The following is a 21,912-nucleotide window of genomic DNA, read 5'->3' as shown; positions in this document are numbered from 1 at the left end:
ATGCTACGTGCAACGCGTATCTGTGCTCTCTATCAGTGAAGGAATATCATAGAAACGTTCTCCTCTTCATTCAGGTATTCAGGATCGACGAGACGAGCAGCGACGTGCGTGTGTAATTAGATGTTAAAAGTCAGTCTGGATAACCTGATATAGTAAAAGTGCGAAGTGATATACATATGTGATATACGTCTGATGTGAGTGACTGGCCGATCGTCCAAGGGGTAAGTTAATAATTAAAATCTTAATATTGTCGATTATTATTCGTCAGTGGCTATTTGATTCTTGGCGAGAGTACGCAAACACGTGCAGGCATTATTCTGTATGACCGTTCTGCGCATGCCGAACGGTCTACACGGATAAGGCGTACACATGTGTGCGTACTCGAATCAAGAAGCAAATGGCTGCTTACGACGTGCTTCGTGCAACGCGTATCTGTGCTCTCTATCAGTGTAGGAATATTATAGAAACGTTCTCTTCATTCAGGTATTCAGGATCGACGAAACAAGCCTGGACGCGCGTGTGTAATTAGATGTTAAAAATTAAAGTCTGGATAACCTGATATAGTAAAAGTGCGAAGTGATATACGTATATGATATTCGACTGATGTGAGTGACTGGCTGATCGTCTGAGGTGTAAGTTAATAATTAAATTCTTAATATTGTCGATCATTATTCGTCAGCGGCAATTTGATTCTTGGCGAGAGTACGCAAACACGTGCAGGCATTATTCTGTATGATCGTTCTGCGCATGCCGATCGGTCTACACGGATAAGGCGTACACATGTGTGCGTACTCGAATCAAGAAGCAAATGGCTGCTGACGACGTGCTACGTGCAACGCGTATCTGTGCTCTCTATTAGTGTAGGAATAATATAGGAACGTTCTCTTCATTCAGGTATTCAGGATCGACGAAACGAGCCTTGACGTACGTGTGTAATTATACGCAAAGAAAGTCAAAAGTCTAGAGAATCAGATAGTAAAAGTGCTAAGTGATATACGTCTGATTGACTGGCTGATTGTCCGAGGTGTAAGTTAAATGAATTCTGAATTTTGTCAATCATTAGTCGTCAGCGGCTATTTGCTTATTGTTACAATGTTTTATTGCCAATTTTGTACGTTTGAAACGGTATCATTGGCGTCTCATTTAAATCATCATCGATATCATACGAATATAACGCGTTATTATTATTGCGGATTCATGAAATGCAAAAGTATTTTCAAAAGGATTTTTGACGAAACATTTATTACGTTCGCACTGCTTTAAACAAAGTACAAATCAAAGAAGCATTGTCAAAGATGCAACTTGCATTCCTGACAATCGATGTAAATATATCTGTAGCGTTGCTATATGTAAAAAAGAATTTTACGTGTTTGCTAAACTTGTGAAGCATTTAAAGTTTCATATTATAAGAAGTGAAGAAATCGTCTGTCCGTATCCTCGCTGCACAAAAAGATACAAGGTAGTATCCTCTTTTACTGGTCATGTAACAAAAATACATAGAAGCTGCAATTATAATACAAATATTTTTCAAGAAAATCAAGACATGATTGATACTTCAACACCAGAAATTTTTGAGGCATTGAATGAAGCAGAGATATTACCAATGTCATCTAATAATGTGCATTTAGAAATCAACGATCACTTAAATGTTAATTCAACAGAATTAAAAAATATCGACAATGAGAAAACTCTCATGGAATCAAATTTACTTGCTGAAAGTGTTGCACAGTTTTTTTTGAAACTAGAATCGCAGTACTTAGTTCCAGCTACGACTATTCAATACATAATAACCGAAGTTAGCAGAATGCATGATGAAACGCAAGATATTTTGCGAAATAAACTTACAAAAAAGTTTGCAGTACAAGGCATATCAGAGCAACTAATACACAGTATTGTAAAAGAAACTTTTAACTCTGATCTAATAAAAAATACTAACATGAAATTGTCTACAAATTATAAAAGAAAGATGTTGTATAAAAATAAGTTCGATTACGTAACACCTGTTCAGATTGTAATTGATGAACAGAAAAAAACATCTTTTGCTTACGTATCTATAATAGAAACATTACGAAAATGTTTTAAGGATAATTCTCTTCACAACGAACTGAAACATCAAGAAGGATCTCGCAAAAAAGATTTGCTAGAAGATTTTACGGGTGGAAATGTTTTCCTGAATAATATATTTTTTCAACAAAATCCAGACGCTTTACGAATAATATTGTACCAGGACGCATTTGAAATTGTCAATCCTATAGGAGCCGCAAAAAAAAAACATAAATTACAGGGTATTTATATGAGCCTCGGAAATATTCCTCATTACCTACGATGTCATGTTAATTCCATAAAGCTTGTTGCTTTATGTAAAGAATCAGACTTCGAGCACGAAACAGTTTATGGTAAAATAGTCACAGATATAAAAAAATTGGAAAAGGAAGGAACAGAAATTGATGGAAAAAATATAAAAGGTTCTCTTGTCTGTATTATTGGTGACAATCTTGGAAGCCACGAACTAGGTGGATTTGTTCAAAATTTTAGTACCTCTCAATATTTCTGTAGATTTTGTTTGATAACACGGAACGATTTTAATGAAGAAGATGGTGCATACAAAACATATGCTGCCAGAACCATCGAGTCATACAATAATGGCATAAATTTATTAAAAGATAATAATATGTATCAGGGAATCAAATTTAATTCCGTGTTTAATGAATTGTAGTACTTTCATGTATGCGCTCCTGGATTGCCTCCTTGCATCGGACATGATTTATTCGAAGGAGTTGTAGCCTTTGATTTAAAATTGTTTATTGATTATTTTATAACAAAAAAGTGGTTTTCACTGATGGAACTAAATACTCTAATTGATAAGTTCTATTATTCGAAGGAAGATCGGAGAGATAAGCCTTGTGCAATATCAACTACAAGTAACCGAATTCTCGGAGGAGCTTGTCAAATATGGACATTTTTACGAATTTTTCCATTGATAATTTATCACAAAATTAAGAATATTTCAGACGAAGTGTGGCTTTGTTTTCTTTTACTAACAGAAATTGTCGAAATTGTGTGTTCACCAACAATTCACAAATCATACTTGTGTTATCTAGACAGAATCATTTTTGAATACCTTTCTATGAGACAAAGGTTATTTCCTGATGTTACTTTACGGCCAAAACACCATTATCTTTCTCATTACAGCAAATTGACGTTAGAATTTGGTCCTTTAATAAAAGTTTGGACTATGAGGTTTGAAAGTAAACATCAATTTTTTAAAAGAACTATTCGAAGTCTTCATAATTTCATTAACGTTGTGAAATGTCTAAGTGAAAAACACGAACTTTTACAAAGTCTGATACGACTGGGAACTGATAAAAGACTAGAAACACAAGTATACGAACTTACTCATTTTAACATTGATAAGTATCAGGAAGATATTAAAAAGGCTATAAGGAAAATACCCTCACTTGCAGACGACATTCAACAATGCACCAGAGTTGTTTTAAGAGGTACTGATTACATTAAAGGGCATGCTTTAGTAATACGGCAAGATAGTTATGAAGAGAATATTACTATAGGGAAGATTTGCTTGTTTCTTTGTTCAAATGATATTGATATTTATGCTGTATTCGAAGTAATGAATAGTTCTTTTATACCATCTATTCGAGCTTATGAACTCGGACGTATAATTGAGTACGACTGTCTTTCCTTATATGATTTGATAAATTTTAAACCAATGCATGTTTATAATTTGGGAAATATATTGTGTGTAAAACCACGTTATGGATTTGTATCTTATTGTAAAAAAAATATATAAACGTTCGAGTAATACAGTTCATCAGTGTATGCTCATTATTTTTAAAACCAGGTTAGCATTACGTATATTTTAATAATTTTACAATTCTTCATATCTGTCTTATGCTATATTTATATGTTGTTTATGTTTTTATTTGATTATAATTGTTACACAAATTTTATTTTAACAAAAACATTTGTTTTCCAGGTTTCACAATGCCATTATTTAAAATCGAATCACTTGATTATAAAAGAATATTAATAAGTGCCGAAAGTATTTTACAAATAATAGATATAGCAATAAAAAAATTTAATCTTCCTGCTGATGATGTATATACGGTATATAAATTTCTTATTTTTATTAAATAAATAAGGGCAAATAAATGTATTAATTTATTTATTTTCTTTATTACGTTTCTCTTACAGCTTGCGTTACAAGAAGATGGCACTCAAATTGATGACGACAACATATTAATTCAATTATCGCAATTAAGCCCTACTCCCATTGTTTTATCTATTATAAATGAAACTCAAAAATTGAAAATGCTCGCAGAGAAGGAAAACTTTTAAAATGCCTCAAATATTTCGATAAACGATTTTCTAGGTAATTAAAATTAAAAAAATTATATACAAAATGTTCCAAGATAAATTTACATTTTTTCTACTTTTTATTATATACTTTTGTTAATAAATTTCTTACAGCATCTCCAAGTACATCCACTTCGTCTACTAATTCCGTATATAAAAAAACATGTGTTTTAAACATGAAAGAAGGTGTATGGGATAAAGTTTCTGACACAATCCTTTCTATTTGCCAAAGAGAAGAGAAATTGCAGCCTGCGCAAAGGCAAGCAATAAATAGAATTGTCGCCGATTATATGTTTAATGTTCTGAAACAGACGTCAAGAGGAGTAGCTGAAAAAATAGCAATAAACATTTGTGAGACATACCCAGAAACTTTTAGAGATACAATTGATAATGAACAATGGGGTAGTGGTGTTGAATCCTTAAGAATGCAAATATACAACTGTGTGCAATATATAAAGCATACAAAGAATCGAAAAAGAGCATTTATTGGTTCTGATAGCGATGATGCTGATTTTGAAGAAAGAAAAAAAGAAACTGCGACATCACGACGTCAAGATGAATATGGCTGCGTTGAATATGCACCTAGATTACCGTCTACGGAAGATTCAAAGTCACAAGAAGAAAAACGTCTAAGATTACTGGAATTGTTCGCAAATGTAGAAAGAAATAACAAAGAGATCAGCAAATTGATGATAGAAACGTACCCTACTTTACGTGGTATTATTAACGAAAAATCAAGAAAGATTAAAGAATTTTTAGTTGAGTGGCCTTTTCTTAAAGAACCAGAGTTTTTTTTGGAACATAGTTCTATGTTATTGGGTAAAAATGTTCAGAAGATTTGGCTAGACTCGCTGAGCAAAAAAGTGAAGCCTATTCGACAACATATTAAATTTACTAGTAAAAAATCTGAAAAAGTGATTGGCATTATTAATCAATGCAAAGAAGCTGCAGAAGTAACACGAGACAACGTGCCAAAAATACTTGTAATATTTCCACTTTTGATAGAGTATTTCGGGGAAAAGATTAATTATTTAATTAAAGTATATAGTGTAAGCTAAATTTTTTTAAATTGTATTAAAACTGTAAAATAATTTAAAGATATAATTTATATGTAATATTACTACAGACAGACACAGCAGATGTCGATGTACTAACGGTTGCAGATTCCGATTATCCAGTTTTAATTATTCGAGGTTAGTACGTGTTTATATATTTAAATTAAAAATGTATACTAATACTTGGTTCTTTATTTTTTAGGAACTTCGCTTTATGACAGTGCTGCTACATGCACTGTTGTTATTGAAAGAAAAATTATGATTTTCTGCGACGACGTTTCCCAAGGAATTTTGATTTGTTTTCTGGCTTATTACGTTTTTGGCTTTTGTTATCCGAAAGAAGCGGAAAAAACTTTAGAATTTATTCAAAGGTAAAAAAAAAATTAAGTTTATTGTTATTATTTATTTAATAGTTTGTGCCGGTTTGCAAATTAATTTATTTTAACGTACTTTGTTTCAGAGTCTTTCTCAATATTAATCCGATATCTGGCGGAAAAAGAAATGGTAAAAGTAAGCGTAGGGGCAAAACATTCGACACGGAGGTTTTTAATTTAGCAAAAGCTGCACTCTCTGCATTTCCTGATGTTAATTATAATTAAATAAATTCTTTTCTTCAAGTATCTTTCAGGTATTTATAAGTCACATATACATTATAATATTAGAAAAAAATATACATATATATATATATATATATATATATATATATATATATACAGGGTGTCTCAGTTGATATAAAAAAGTTCTTAGCTGTAGGTTGGGCTTCGAAAAATAAGTAGAAAAGTCCTATACGGTTTTGTAAGTTAGGCGTAAATAACCGAGAAAATAACATGTAAAGATTTGACGCCCCCGTGCGAGTAAGAACGCGCCGCTGAAAGCTACCGAGACGCTGGAAGTACGGCCCATCCCACGCGACTTTACAAAAATCATAGATTGGGCGGTTCGGTTCTTAGGCGAGTCGGAGGACGGTGCGCGGGTAAGGGAAGCGACGACGCATGGTGAGGGAAGAGGTTTGGCCGTCCGAAATCACAGCTTACGCTATTATCGCGTTAATGTATATTATCTATTCAAGCATCGAGCAATGCGCGAAGGAAATTGTAGGATTTATTTTCTATTCGTGTTCGCGATTATTTACTTGATTTAAGGTCTTTATTATTATAACTTTAATAGATAAGCAACCTGATGAATAAAGTATTATTTTTTAATTGTTTCGACTATGGAAATTCTATTATTGCGGTATGAAAACGCTATCGTTTCCACACCACCTCGCGAGGTAGATAGCTTGGCGCGTTTTTTTTTTAGTGGTGTCCCCAATAGGCCTAATCCACTGTTAAAAATTAGTGCATTAGCTGCTCAAAATGGTTGCCCTGTTGTTGAATGCATAATCGTGCTCTTTGAATAATTTGACGAGTAGCGCGATGTGCTACGTTCGGCGTAATTGTATTGAAGGCCGCTATGATGTTTTCGCGTACCTCTTCTACATTACGATCGCGCACATTCTCCACTCGATTTTTTATGTATCCCCACACAAAATAATCGAGGACGTTAAGATCTGGAGATCTTGCTGGCCACGAAATTGGACCATTTCGGCCTATCCACCGATCCGGAAAGTGTCGATCCAAGACCATTCGCGCGCGACGTGAATAATGCGGTGGTGCTCCGTCGTGCTGGAAAATCATCGTTTGCCGCATTTGTAGAGGAAGCTCCTCTAACAAAATTGGAAGATGATTTTCCAAAAATTGCGCGTATCTTTCCCCATCGAGGCGCGGAGGCAAAAAGTACGGACCAATCTGCAAATTAATAATACAAATATTTAAAATTTGGTTTTTTATTATAATTTTTATGTAAGAAAAATACTTACTACTCTATTGCCAATTATTCCTGCCCAGACGTTTAACTTCCATCTAAATTGGAAGGCACACTGACGAACGGCGTGTGGATTTTGATGTTGCCACATAATGAAATTTTTAGAATTAAAAATTCCATTTGGAGTAAAAATTGCCTCGTCGCTCCATAAAATATTGTCAGGAAACGTCTCATCTTGACGACATTGAGCTAAAAAGACTGTCAACATACATTATTAATTATTATTAATTGAGAAATTAAATTAATTATAAGTATCAGTTATAACAAAGTATACATACATATGTACACGTTAGACAAATGTATGTATACGCGTTCTCAACGTATTTAGAGTCAAGCAGGTCGACTAAATGTTGTCGCGTCGATTGTGTACGTACATAACGTTTACATCGACCTGCTTGTCTAACAAGATTAAATGTTTTTTTCAAATTAAATGAAAACGATCAAATTGCTTGCAAGATTCACGATTCTGATAATAAAACAACGAATTGCTCGAATTAGATTTAACAAAAGAGTTTGCGCGTCGATCGTTTTATTCGCTTTTTCATGTATTTTGTCAAAACAATGAGTTTTAAGAAATGAAAAAATATAAATACCTTGACAAAAGATTGCGCGTTGCATCTGGTCCCGTGGGAGAAGATGTTGCACCCGTTGGTAGTGAAACGGATGCAATCCATCCTCTCGTATCACGCGGTGCACTAATTGTCTTGATACACCCACATTTTCAGCCACGCGCCGCACACTATTCGTCGGATCATTTTCGAACTCGTTTAGAATTGCTTCCTCACGATTAATGTTCCGACGAACACCGCGATCAAATTGCACTAACTGTTGTCTCTGCACACTGACAAAACCCGTATTTCGCGCACGCCGAACGCATCTTAAAATTGTCCCAACCGTTGGATGGGCTCGGTTGGGAAATCTTTCGCGATAAATACGGGTTGCTTCTAACGCGTTTTCGTGAGCCATCCCGTAACAGATTAACATATCTGTGTACTCACTAGCTGTATACCGCATTTTTCAATATAAAATTGAAAGCACTTAATGTCTCGCAACACGTTCGTACAAAGAAGCACTCGACTGTTAAAAGAAACAACAATTTAAAGTTATAAATATTGCTTGTGCTGCTTTTGTAACAAGGCGCCTAATATTATAACTAATAATTTTAATACCGGTTGGTAAATACATTCAACTTTTGCGAGTGGTCAATTTTATTCAAAAAAATAAAAAATTAAACAAAAATTATACAAAAAAACGAAATAAATTTTTGTTAATGAGAATTAACACGAATAAAATTGACCACTCGCAAAAGTTGAATGTATTTACCAACCGGTATTAAAATTATTAGTTATAATATTAGGCGCCTTGTTACAAAAGCAGCACAAGCAATATTTATAACTTTAAATTGTTGTTTCTTTTAACAGTCGAGTGCTTCTTTGTACGAACGTGTTGCGAGACATTAAGTGCTTTCAATTTTATATTGAAAAATGCGGTATACAGCTAGTGAGTACACAGATATGTTAATCTGTTACGGGATGGCTCACGAAAACGCGTTAGAAGCAACCCGTATTTATCGCGAAAGATTTCCCAACCGAGCCCATCCAACGGTTGGGACAATTTTAAGATGCGTTCGGCGTGCGCGAAATACGGGTTTTGTCAGTGTGCAGAGACAACAGTTAGTGCAATTTGATCGCGGTGTTCGTCGGAACATTAATCGTGAGGAAGCAATTCTAAACGAGTTCGAAAATGATCCGACGAATAGTGTGCGGCGCGTGGCTGAAAATGTGGGTGTATCAAGACAATTAGTGCACCGCGTGATACGAGAGGATGGATTGCATCCGTTTCACTACCAACGGGTGCAACATCTTCTCCCACGGGACCAGATGCAACGCGCAATCTTTTGTCAAGGTATTTATATTTTTTCATTTCTTAAAACTCATTGTTTTGACAAAATACATGAAAAAGCGAATAAAACGATCGACGCGCAAACTCTTTTGTTAAATCTAATTCGAGCAATTCGTTGTTTTATTATCAGAATCGTGAATCTTGCAAGCAATTTGATCGTTTTCATTTAATTTGAAAAAACATTTAATCTTGTTAGACAAGCAGGTCGATGTAAACGTTATGTACGTACACAATCGACGCGACAACATTTAGTCGACCTGCTTGACTCTAAATACGTTGAGAACGCGTATACATACATTTGTCTAACGTGTACATATGTATGTATACTTTGTTATAACTGATACTTATAATTAATTTAATTTCTCAATTAATAATAATTAATAATGTATGTTGACAGTCTTTTTAGCTCAATGTCGTCAAGATGAGACGTTTCCTGACAATATTTTATGGAGCGACGAGGCAATTTTTACTCCAAATGGAATTTTTAATTCTAAAAATTTCATTATGTGGCAACATCAAAATCCACACGCCGTTCGTCAGTGTGCCTTCCAATTTAGATGGAAGTTAAACGTCTGGGCAGGAATAATTGGCAATAGAGTAGTAAGTATTTTTCTTACATAAAAATTATAATAAAAAACCAAATTTTAAATATTTGTATTATTAATTTGCAGATTGGTCCGTACTTTTTGCCTCCGCGCCTCGATGGGGAAAGATACGCGCAATTTTTGGAAAATCATCTTCCAATTTTGTTAGAGGAGCTTCCTCTACAAATGCGGCAAACGATGATTTTCCAGCACGACGGAGCACCACCGCATTATTCACGTCGCGCGCGAATGGTCTTGGATCGACACTTTCCGGATCGGTGGATAGGCCGAAATGGTCCAATTTCGTGGCCAGCAAGATCTCCAGATCTTAACGTCCTCGATTATTTTGTGTGGGGATACATAAAAAATCGAGTGGAGAATGTGCGCGATCGTAATGTAGAAGAGGTACGCGAAAACATCATAGCGGCCTTCAATACAATTACGCCGAACGTAGCACATCGCGCTACTCGTCAAATTATTCAAAGAGCACGATTATGCATTCAACAACAGGGCAACCATTTTGAGCAGCTAATGCACTAATTTTTAACAGTGGATTAGGCCTATTGGGGACACCACTAAAAAAACGCGCCAAGCTATCTACCTCGCGAGGTGGTGTGGAAACGATAGCGTTTTCATACCGCAATAATAGAATTTCCATAGTCGAAACAATTAAAAAATAATACTTTATTCATCAGGTTGCTTATCTATTAAAGTTATAATAATAAAGACCTTAAATCAAGTAAATAATCGCGAACACGAATAGAAAATAAATCCTACAATTTCCTTCGCGCATTGCTCGATGCTTGAATAGATAATATACATTAACGCGATAATAGCGTAAGCTGTGATTTCGGACGGCCAAACCTCTTCCCTCACCATGCGTCGTCGCTTCCCTTACCCGCGCACCGTCCTCCGACTCGCCTAAGAACCGAACCGCCCAATCTATGATTTTTGTAAAGTCGCGTGGGATGGGCCGTACTTCCAGCGTCTCGGTAGCTTTCAGCGGCGCGTTCTTACTCGCACGGGGGGCGTCAAATCTTTACATGTTATTTTCTCGGTTATTTACGCCTAACTTACAAAACCGTATAGGACTTTTCTACTTATTTTTCGAAGCCCAACCTACAGCTAAGAACTTTTTTATATCAACTGAGACACCCTGTATATTATACCTAATATAATTTAAATGTTATTATTAATAATAACCTTATATTTCAGAGATAGCTCAAATTCTTAAAGAAGGTAAAAATCAATGGTTAAATAGCGAGGTAATTATCAATAAATATGTATGTTAATTATCAATAAATTTGTTTGTTTCTGAAACAAAATATATTTTATGATTTGGTTTCTTGTCTGATGGCTGCGTTTCGAAAAAGTCATATTAAGGTATTGAAATGGATGGTAAATCACGTAACGCAATTTCCAAGTGATCAAGAAATGACAAGATATATAGCGACAGTTAGCGACAAAAAGCTCTTAGAAAAATGTTAGGAGTGTGTGAAAGTAATAAGAGCTGCCAAAGAAACACAGGCTGCTAAACAAATAAAAATGCCACAATACTATTAGAAGAACTTGATATGGAAAAAACAAGAGAGGAATCGAAAAAGGCGGCTGCTGCGCGAAGACGAGAGAGAAAGAAAAAGAAAAAACTTGAGAAGAAGGAAGAAAAACGTAAACTTCATGAAGAGTACAAGAAAAATGAAACCACTTTTCAGGTAAGGAAGAAAATGGAAAAAAATCAGATGAGGAATGCGATCGAGCAGACGACAGCGAACATGAGGGCGGCGATGAAAGAATGGAAAGTGTACCATCTCCTGTGAACAGAAGCCCGGAGGATCCTGATAGAGAAGAGGGTGATAGTGGAATAGATGCAAACAGTCAGAGAAGTTGCAGTAGCAATGATGTAAAAGCAAGAAAAAAAAAGAAGGAAAAAAAGAAAAAAAAATAATAATAGTCCTAGTAACAACGATAAGGATACGTCCCCACAGCGTTCGTATGTATCAGATTCTCATCTTGAATATTTTTTTAAGTGTATAAATTGTATATCTGTGGACGTTGACGGTGTCCAGCCGACGCTACAAGTCGCGCAGAATAAGGGGTTCACAATTTAAGACAGAAAGGCAGACACTTGACAAATCACAAATAACAATCAAATATATTTAACAAATAAGTAACGGAAATAACAAGCAATAATGAACACAATAAAAAGTAACATACAAATAATAAAAAGAAGTAGTCCTCTCATTTGAGGAAATAAAAGCGGGTCGGTATAGACCGCGTTGAACTTATCTGTATTCCGCAGCGGCGGAAGAATGCTGTCGGCAGCAGACGCATGGAACTCGCAGTTCACAGCTTGCGGTTCGCAATTCGTGATTCGCAGTTCGTGATTCGTAAAAGGCCTGGCCAGGCTTGGGCACGCAGAGTAATTTGCACGTATGCACTCGATGCACAAACTGGAACGCGATCGAAAGAATAAAGTATAAAGTGTCGTGGAAGACGACAGCTCAACGATGTGCTCGCTCTGAAACTCGGAGGGACTCTGAGGGCTCGACTGACGCAACGAGCCTACAGAGTTATTGTTTAAAGAAAGTAAATCGGGAGAGTCCCGGGAGATTAACCGTAATCAACCAGGGAAGTCCCGAGACAAAAGCTGATGTCGGACTATGACCATGAAGTGACTAATATTAAAAGAAAGGCCGCGGGATTAAAATTTGTTTCCTCTTCCAGACGGCCGACAATGTATGAGGTGGCGTCATCCGGCGTGTGACGTCGGAGGGATCCGCCACATATCTACTATATCGTTAATATGTAAGTATGTATTTACACATATTTGTATTTTTTAGCATGCTATTATGTTCGGAAAAAAGAAACATGTAGATGTGCAGTTTTATACCGAAGTCGGCAAAATTACTACAGATTTAGGTAAACACCAACACATGCATGATCGCGACGATCTTGCAGCTGAACAATCAAAACGAGAACTAACAAAGGGAGGCCGCGCTCAACGGAACACCGATTTTCTTCAAACTTGCAGGGTTTGAAGATTGGTGTTCCTTGAGATACTTGGTAAAGCCATTCGACGCACTACTAAAAAATAAGAGAGAACAGTTAGTTTAAATATTTCGTATGTCTATAAGTTATACTTACTTTCGAAGCAGCGTGGTAGTCCAGAGCGGGCGGCGCTGGTCTAGTAAGCGCGGAATCACTGGTTCAATTTATGTTATGTATTTTTTTTTTCTTTTTTTTTTACATTTTGGTATAAAATTTAACAATTATTATCTTATTATTATCTTTCAGGTCTACGTTTTACGGTTCCACATGGGTTTGTAATGTTAATTGCGTTTTATCATCGGGGCGAACCTAGGTCTACGTTTTACGGTTCCACACGGGTTTGTAATGTTTAAAATTTTCTAGCTCCTTCAGGTTCTTGGCGCTATTATTCGATTTCATTAATTTTATATAGAGTATTTGATATTATATTATAGTACACATTTTATATTCAACTTTGGGGAAGTATAATTTTTGGGGAGTTTTTTCGGGGCAGTTTTTTTGTGGGGAGTTTTAGTTTTAAAGGTCTTTTTTTTTGGAGTTTTGATTTAGCTTAAATATAACCTTCTATTTTCTTCAGATTCTTGGCGCAATTATTTGATCTCATTATTTTTATAGAGAATATTTGATATTAATGTACACATTTTATGTTTTATTTTGGGGGTCTTTTTTTTAATCTTTTTATAGGAGTCTTTTTGGAGGATTCTTTTTTTTTGAAAATGTTTTTTTGGGTCTTTAATACTCGGTGTGATTAAAAAATGTGATGCAAGACTGCATGACATAAAAAACTAGCGATATACAAAGTTTTTTTTGAAAAAAAAATTATTGTATGCGGCTAGTTTTAAAGTCACCAACAGTCACCAACGCATCATTCACACATTCACTCATATATAACAACATTTTACAAAATTTAACACATTGCTAAAAAAAAACACATTTACGCAGAAAACATTACAATAAAAATTAAAAACATAAACGCACATACAAATATAAGTACAAACACGTCAGTTAACCATACAACAAATATCCAAAGTAACATGAATAACAATAAGAATGTAATATAAAATTTTGACAATCCAAGCTATCAAATAAATATTCGAAGACAATTACTCAACCGTGTATCATTGTTGTTCTCCGATGATACACCTGTGGTTAGAGCAAAATGTCTCACTATTCACACAGCTAAAATTCTTCTTAGATGCATCATGTCCTGTTTTCGCTAAGACGTCGCATCTTTCTTTTAACATTATTTAAAACCTGAAGGCATATCTTCTTATGTCCTCATAGGTCATAAAGAAAATATGACTTCTTCAGGTAATAATGTGAAGTGGAAGAATCCTACTTATCTGTTATCTAACTAAACGTTCATACTTTGCACTAGGTACACACTTACAAAATATATTGACACATATTTACATTCAGTACATACAAATTACATTAACAAAAATAATACATTTTTTATACATTTTTACTGGAACGTCTAGAATTTTGAAACAAGCGCTTTCTTTCTAATTTACAATTTTTAGAATAATGTCGAAAAAATTTATCGCGCAAATTTTTAACTTTATTTATATTGTTAAGAATGTCGGAATCTCTATAATCATTGAAAGCATTAATTAATTTATTTCTTTGTTTACACCAAGTTATAATGCTATTAGGAACTAAAACGCGAATCATGGCTTTAAAAAAATCAACCTTATGTTTTATACATTCAACCCAATCTAAATCTATGTTCCAGTTATCAAAATGAGATAATATAAATTTACATAAATTACGCCGATGAGCATTGGTTTTTAACAATTTATAAACTGCACTAATAATAAGTCTCGCACAAACTGGAAAGTCACTACTTTTAGCGCTATTTTTGCACAAATAACAATTATTAAGTTTTTTTAAAACGGAAGAAATAATAAAATTTGGTTGTTGAAAAATTAATGTAATAATTGAATGTTCCGTTATGTTAGCATCTGAAAATAATTCGGAAGATTCGTAACAAATTTCAATATTGATCGGAGACTCTACACGCGAATTATCTAAATGATCTTTTAATGAAGTTAACATATACTCGTCATTACTTACTTTGCAATTACCGCCAATCACGGACACAAATTTCATATTATTTATTAATAAAGTGACAAATGATTCTTCGAAATGTTGTGGGATCGGATTATTATAACGAGCGACGTAGCTTCTAATTTAACGGAAAAAATTTTCTAAAGAATCTTGATTGCAAAATCGCGTTAGAAATTTATTAAATTTATATTTTAAACGTAAAATTTTCCAAAGTTTTTGAAACCCGTTTAGTGTTACTGTCCAGTTTGTAAGACTCTGAATCGATACACTCTCTCGCGAAATTTTGTCGACAAAATACATATTTCTTAACGTTCTCTTAGCACTCACCCAAAATTCTTTATGCACACTTTGTTTCGTAACCGGAGAGCGGAATTCGTTTTCCTCACTATTATTTTTCTCGCTATTAACGGAGTCGGATAAATTATTAAAAACATTAACTGCTTCCGCTGTTGGAATTCCTTCTTGTGACGATATTTCGATTTCTTTGTTCTCAATGTTTACAACACCTACAACAAAAGTATATATTTATTATTATGTATTATATTATACTATATATTACATTCTTAACAATATTAAAATTTGTACTTACATTTGGTTCTAACCAAAGTTTTAATATAACTTGCCACTGTTCCACTTAAAACTTGAGTGGCATATTTTACGCGCATTTTATTTATTTTGTTTTCTATGACGTGGTTCTTTGTTATTTTCTTTAATTGTGGCCTAATAATATTAATATTTTTGTTCATTAACCACGCTTTTTGAATAACGTCCCACGATGCGATTTCATTATAATTAATGTTGTTTCTGTCTTTACAATTAAGCGCGAGATCCTTTGTGAGTAAATTATTCCGTATTCCTTTAATTAAGTGGGGCGCATCATAAATAGGAACAGTTTTCGAATTTCCGATTTTAAAAGTTTGTCCTGTAAATAATGCAAACAATCAACTAAATTATTAACCTTTGTATAAAGTATTTTTACTATAAATAACAAATAAAATGCATTATAAGTATATATGTGGCGGATCCCTCCGACGTCACACACCGGATAACGCCACCTCATACATTGCCGGCCGTCCGGAAGAGGAAACAAATTTTAATCCCGCGGCCTTTCTTTTAATATTACTCATTCCGCGGTCTTTGTCTCGGGACTTCCCCGGCTAATCTCCCGGGACTTTTCCGATTTACTTTTCTAAGACAACGGCTCGGAAGGCTCGTTGCGTCAGCCAAGCCCTCAGAGTCCCTCCGAGTTTCAAAGCGAGCACATCGCTGAGCTGTCGTCTTCCACGACACTTTATGCTTTATTCTTTCGATCGCGTTCCAGTTTGTGCATCGAGTGCATACGTGCGAATTACTCTGCGTGCCCAAGCCTGGCCAGGCCCTTTGCAAATCACGAACTGCGAACTGCGAATCACGAATTGCGAACCGCAAGCTGCGAACTGCGAGTTCCTTGCGTTTGCTGCCGACAGCATTCTTCCGCCGCTGCGAAATACAGATAAGTTCAACGCGGTCTATACCGACCCGCTTTTATTTCCTCAAATGAGAGGACTACTTTTTTTTATTATTTGTATGTTACTTTTTGTTATGTTCATTATTGCTTGTTATTTCCTTTACTTATTTGTTAAATATATTTGATTATTATTTGTGATTTGTTAAGTGTCTGCCTTTCTGTCTTAAATTGTGACCCCCTATTCTGCGCGACTTGTAGCGCCGGCTGGACACCGTCAACGTCCACATATATACTTACGTTGATTCCTTTTCTCAAAATCTCTTTTCATTTTTGTTTGTCGAAAAAGTTCGTTGATTGCAGTTATATTCGAGGACCCTTGATCACAAACTGTACTAACGATGAGGAAGCCTACATTCTTTAAACAGCGAATATGCTGTTTGATGCAGTGAATTAATTGAGGTGTGCTGGTTTGTTTACAACAAAAGTTATATGAGACGGGCATTTTCCAGCCCGAATGTAAGCCTCTTAACATAAATACTAAAGCGTGATTGGCGATTCAAAGCGTGCTATTATTGCCCCAATCCTCAAATCCACATATAACATCCTTTCGGACATTAATGTGATTTTGGGTTGAATAGATACCTCATCTTACATGAGAATACACACTTTATCTTTTATTGACATTTTTGAAGTTATTTGCTTCAAATGCTTCAGAATAAAAGTGTTTATTCCCGCATGCATGGGTATTTTCTGAAGCGATAACTGCAATGTCCGAATCGTGGGAAGAGGGTGGAATATTTCCCTTAAACGCGTGTATGCTCGCTTTTCCATTGTTTTATACATTGTAAGTGCAAGGGCCTTTTTATCTTCTGTAAATCGTCGTCCCTGTAAAAAAATTATAACATTAATATTGTTTAACAAAAAATATTAATAAAGCAAGCAAAACTACAATATATTAAACCACATATTATGTATAACCGTGCAACCATAAATACCATCACAAAATATTATAAAATGTAAGAAAAAAAGCAAGCAAAATATTGGATGATTGCAAAAGTTTCTGCCCTATTTAAAAAAAAACTTTAATTGAAAATCGGGCACGAACTTATGCAATCATTCAATATAATATAAAAAGTATTTGATCTCAAGTTAAAACCTTCATAAAATTGCAAAACATTGCAAGATATATTTAAAAAAAAAACTGTAAATATAAAAATAAGATTTGGAAAAACAGCAAAATTATAATATATTTACAAATAAATATTAAATATAAAAAAGAGAAAAAACATAAAAAGAACATGCCACAATAAATTGTAAAAAAATTAATAATAGTGTATAAAACATACCAGATAAAGTTGTCTTAAATACTTTGGAACTCCAAACGTAAAAATTGATTAACCTGAAAAAAGAATTTCGCTTAGAATAAATTAAAAATAAAGTAAATTACTTTTGTAATACAAAAAAAAATTTAATTTAATATAAGAACATAAAGCATTTACCTGTTCTATTGTGCCATTATTATTAATGTCACAGATTGTGTCTTCCTCTTCCACCAGCTGAAAATGATGTTCAACCTCATCTTCAATTGATTTTGATTTTGAGTCCAAAAGGATGTATTGCATGTCTTAAAAATGTTCAACTTTTGAATTTCAAAAACATAGAACATGGAACACATTTTAGCTAAAAAAAAAATTATTACAACATAAATAAAAAAAATTAAAATATTGATAAAAAAGAAATAATATATGTTAAGATTTTCGTATACGTGGTACGTAGTTTATTTTGATGTAAATAAATTAATAAAATTATAGTTTAATTAATTCTTTATTTAAACACTCGTTGGATACATATACTTCTTTAAATGACAGCGCTTATGAGCTCTGCTTTCGGACGCGTTTAACCAGAGACTGAGGCCTCAACTGTGCCATTGTTCTATCCGTCAGATAAAGGGACTTTCCCTGGATCTTTACCTTATCAATATTCTTAGTATCTAATATCTACTTCTAATAGAGTCACGTACTCTTTTAGAAACTGTTTACTAGTATCATATTTGGGGTATCTTATATTATATTAGATTATAAATTTACTTTGATTATATTCAATATTTTAACAATGTAAAACAATTTAAAATAATAATACTTACCTTAGTACTTTGTAAAAATGTAGCACAAATAAACGTTTTATTTTTAACGTCACAAATTTACTTCACGTATTAAAAAGATTTAAAATTGATGTACGTTTACAAGGTACAAAAACAATTAACAAAATTAATAATTACTTAAAAATGTAATATAAATATAAATAATTTAAAAATATTTTGATTTTAATATTTAATTCAAATCCGAAAATTGACTAAAACGATTGTTAAAACCAATATGGTCTATGTACATTAATAGGCTCATTTAACACATGTACGGTTGTGGTCAAAATGGTTGCAACACATAAAGTTGCAACATGATTTTTAGAAACAAAATGCGAACCGCTACATTCGTTTACATGCAATACATAGATCTGGTCATATCTATGTATTGCACATGAACGAATGTAGCAGTTCCCATTTTCTGTTTCTAAAAATCATGTTGAAACTTTATATGTTGCAACCATTCTTACCAAAACCGTACATAAAACAAAAATAATACAAATATAAAAAACAAATAACAATAAAATATAATAATAAAATTTAAAATTATAAAAATCTAAAAATAAACAATCGAAAAACTTACCTGCGGTGCAGATTTCATGTGATTGCTTACCAATTCAAAAAATGTCTTTTGTGCGCTAGATATATTCTTTAATACGTCATTCTAAGTGCTTTTTTTCTTTAATTTACGGCGCTGTTTTTTGATAATTAATTTTTTTTGTGCAATATTTTTTTGCATTTCTTCACCTCGGCTTTTAGCACTTTTGTTTCACTGTTATTTGTCTCCACATAAATGATTTCTTCTAGAATAGTTGGCATCAACATTGGATCTTCCTGAACATTTTTGGAAGCGCATGTTTCAATATTTGCAGCAGTAGTACTAATAATATTATTAGTACCATTTTACAAATCTATATGCAAAGATGGTATTGCATTTTCCTTTAGGCACCGTCGTGCTCTATCCTTGAGAAACATGTCTTCAGAAAAATGTTCAGTACAGATCCTGAGTTGAGCTAGCTTTCCCGTAAATCTGTAACAAAAAATTGTAAATTTAATATCTGGTACAGTATAATCAGTACATAAGTATAATTAAATGTAAAACATGTAGCCATACAATTGTATTATAAACTTGCAATAATTTGAAATAAAACTTACCAATTAAGTTTCTACATCCTATTGCTATGAACCAGATGCTCACTCTTTGAACATCTTTGGGAAATCGATGTAATGGTATATTAATATTTGATGTGCACCCTGGTACACAGCAATGCCGCACCATTCTTGGATCTGAGCGAATAACCTGAAATCTAATTTATTATGTTAATGTGATCCATATTTACATTTTTATTATCTTTATCAAATAAGATTACATATATTCTGTACACAAAGTACCTGGAATTGTTACATAAAACAAAAAAAAATTTTCATGAGTAAGTTATTTTATTGTGTTTTATGTAACAGTTCCAAGTACTTTATGTACAGAATATATGTATGTAATTCTTATACAAAAGTAATTTAATGTACTTTTTTATGAGTTACATATGTAATATTGTTGGGATATTGGTTGGTTAATAAATAGAAGTACACAAAAATAGAAAATAAAGTGTAAATGTATTTAATGTAATGCGTATTGTAGCACGGCATAAGGCAGACTGATCATCGGAGAAGAAGTTTATACCATGGGGATCGCGTCCGCGTTATCTTATTCGCATGGCTCAGTTTAAAACTGGCCTTGTGACGTATCGCTACTTAATATAGAATAAACCTTTAATTATATAAAAAAACTATTCTTTTTTATAACATTCTCTCCCTGTTTCTTTATATCTTTATATGAACGAAATCTAGTATACTCTCTCTATATATCTTGAACTTATCTGGAACTAAAGGTTTTGTAAAACCATCCGCAACATTCTCATTTGTTGATACATATTTTATATTGAAGCATTTGTCCGCTATTAAGTTACGAATGTAGTGATACTTGATATCTATGTGTTTCGAGCGATTATTTTCTATTGAATTCTTTGCGAAGCATATGGCACTCTGGTTATCGCATAGTAGTGTTGTTTCTTTTAGTTCAACTCCGAATTTTTTACATTCTTGCAAAATATCTTTTAACCATTTTAATTCTCTAGCCGTTTCTCACATTGCAACATATTCGGCTTTCATTGTCGAGAGACTTACATTCTTTTGTTTACGCGATGACCAACTTATCGGTACTTTATCTAACATTATAATATATCCGCTTATAAATTTTCTATCATCGGCATCTGATGCCCAGTTGGAATCTGAATACGCCCGCAAATTACAATATTCTATCTTTGATAGATTTAAGCGACAATCTTTTGTATCTATTACATATTGAAGAACTTTGATAAAACATTTCCAATGCTTTAAACTTGGTCTGTTGTTATATTGAGAGAGCGTTATAACTGAGTATAATATATCTGGACGCGATCTAGTTGCTAAAAACATTAATGAACCTATTAACGAGCGATATGTAGAAATATCTTCTAATTCCTGTTCTTTATCCGATCTCTTAGAGATTCCTGCACCTACTACCATTGGCGTGTTTGTCTGAATTGGACTTATGTCAGGATATTTTACCTCTAATTTAGTTATATATTTTCTTTGATGCACATATATTTTTCCGTTTTCTTCTTCGAATTCTACCCCGAGTAGAAATTTAACTGGTCCTAGGTCAGTTGTTTCAAAAACAGATTTTACTTTTTCAATTACGCTAAGGATCGTTACATCATTTTTCCCGAATATAATTAAATCGTCCACATAAACTAAAATTATCGCCTTGTTTTTCAGGGTATATACGCAATTTGAATACTTAATCTTTTTGAATCCTAACTTTTGAAATTTATTATCTAGTTCTAAATACCACTGTCTAACACTTTGATGTAAGCCATAAAGTGCTCTTTTCAAATTAACTATCTCTCCTCCTTTTCCGGAAGGTCTTATCGGTAGTCGCATATACATTTCCTTATCTATTTTACCGTAAAGGTACGCGCATTTTATATCTAATTGGCGATGCTTCCAACCTAAATAGCTTACCATTAACGACATAAATGTTCTAATTAAAGAAAAATTTATAACGGGTGAATATGTCTCTTTGTAATCTATACCTTCTTTTTGCGTGTAACCTTGTGCTACTAAGCGCGTTTTATATTTTACGATCTCACCCTTATTATTAGTTTTAATGTTGTAGACCCATCTACTTCCTAGTATTTCTTTTTCGGGTGGGTTGTCCGCTTGTTTCCATACATGTCTGTTGCGAAGTGTCGACATCTCGTCATCCATTGCTTCGATCCATTTTTCCTTTTGTGGGCTCTCCATTGCTTCTTGCAGTGTATCCGGTATTTTTAAATCCAAGTACATGGCTTCATGTTCATCTTCGCTGCTTTCTTCACTTGCTTGTCGCGA

The 21,912-nt window shown here is 33.7% G+C and overlaps 2 protein-coding genes and 1 pseudogene across 2 annotated transcripts; all 3 read left to right on the top strand.

Annotated features, from left to right (window-relative positions):
* Positions 1–1,543: 1,543 nt before the first annotated feature.
* On the top strand, positions 1,544–2,716 carry LOC139110556 (uncharacterized). The gene has a single exon (XM_070670390.1). The coding sequence runs from the start codon at positions 1,544–1,546 to the stop codon at positions 2,714–2,716; it is 1,173 nt and encodes a 390-aa protein (XP_070526491.1).
* A 1,834-nt stretch (positions 2,717–4,550) lies between these two features.
* LOC139110555 (uncharacterized) lies at positions 4,551–6,028 on the top strand. The gene is made up of 4 exons (XM_070670389.1): positions 4,551–5,357; positions 5,501–5,567; positions 5,632–5,800; positions 5,890–6,028. Exons 1-4 carry the CDS (start codon positions 4,551–4,553, stop codon positions 6,026–6,028), a joined length of 1,182 nt encoding a protein of 393 aa, XP_070526490.1.
* Positions 6,029–11,110: 5,082 nt separating this feature from the next.
* On the top strand, positions 11,111–11,726 carry LOC139110554 (ankyrin repeat and KH domain-containing protein mask-like; annotated as a pseudogene).
* Positions 11,727–21,912: the final 10,186 nt, after the last annotated feature.

The sequence above is a fragment of the Cardiocondyla obscurior genome, linkage group LG21 (assembly GCF_019399895.1).
Source record: "Cardiocondyla obscurior isolate alpha-2009 linkage group LG21, Cobs3.1, whole genome shotgun sequence".
Lineage (NCBI taxonomy): Eukaryota > Metazoa > Arthropoda > Insecta > Hymenoptera > Formicidae > Cardiocondyla > Cardiocondyla obscurior.
This window is presented reverse-complemented; position numbering and strand designations above follow the sequence as displayed.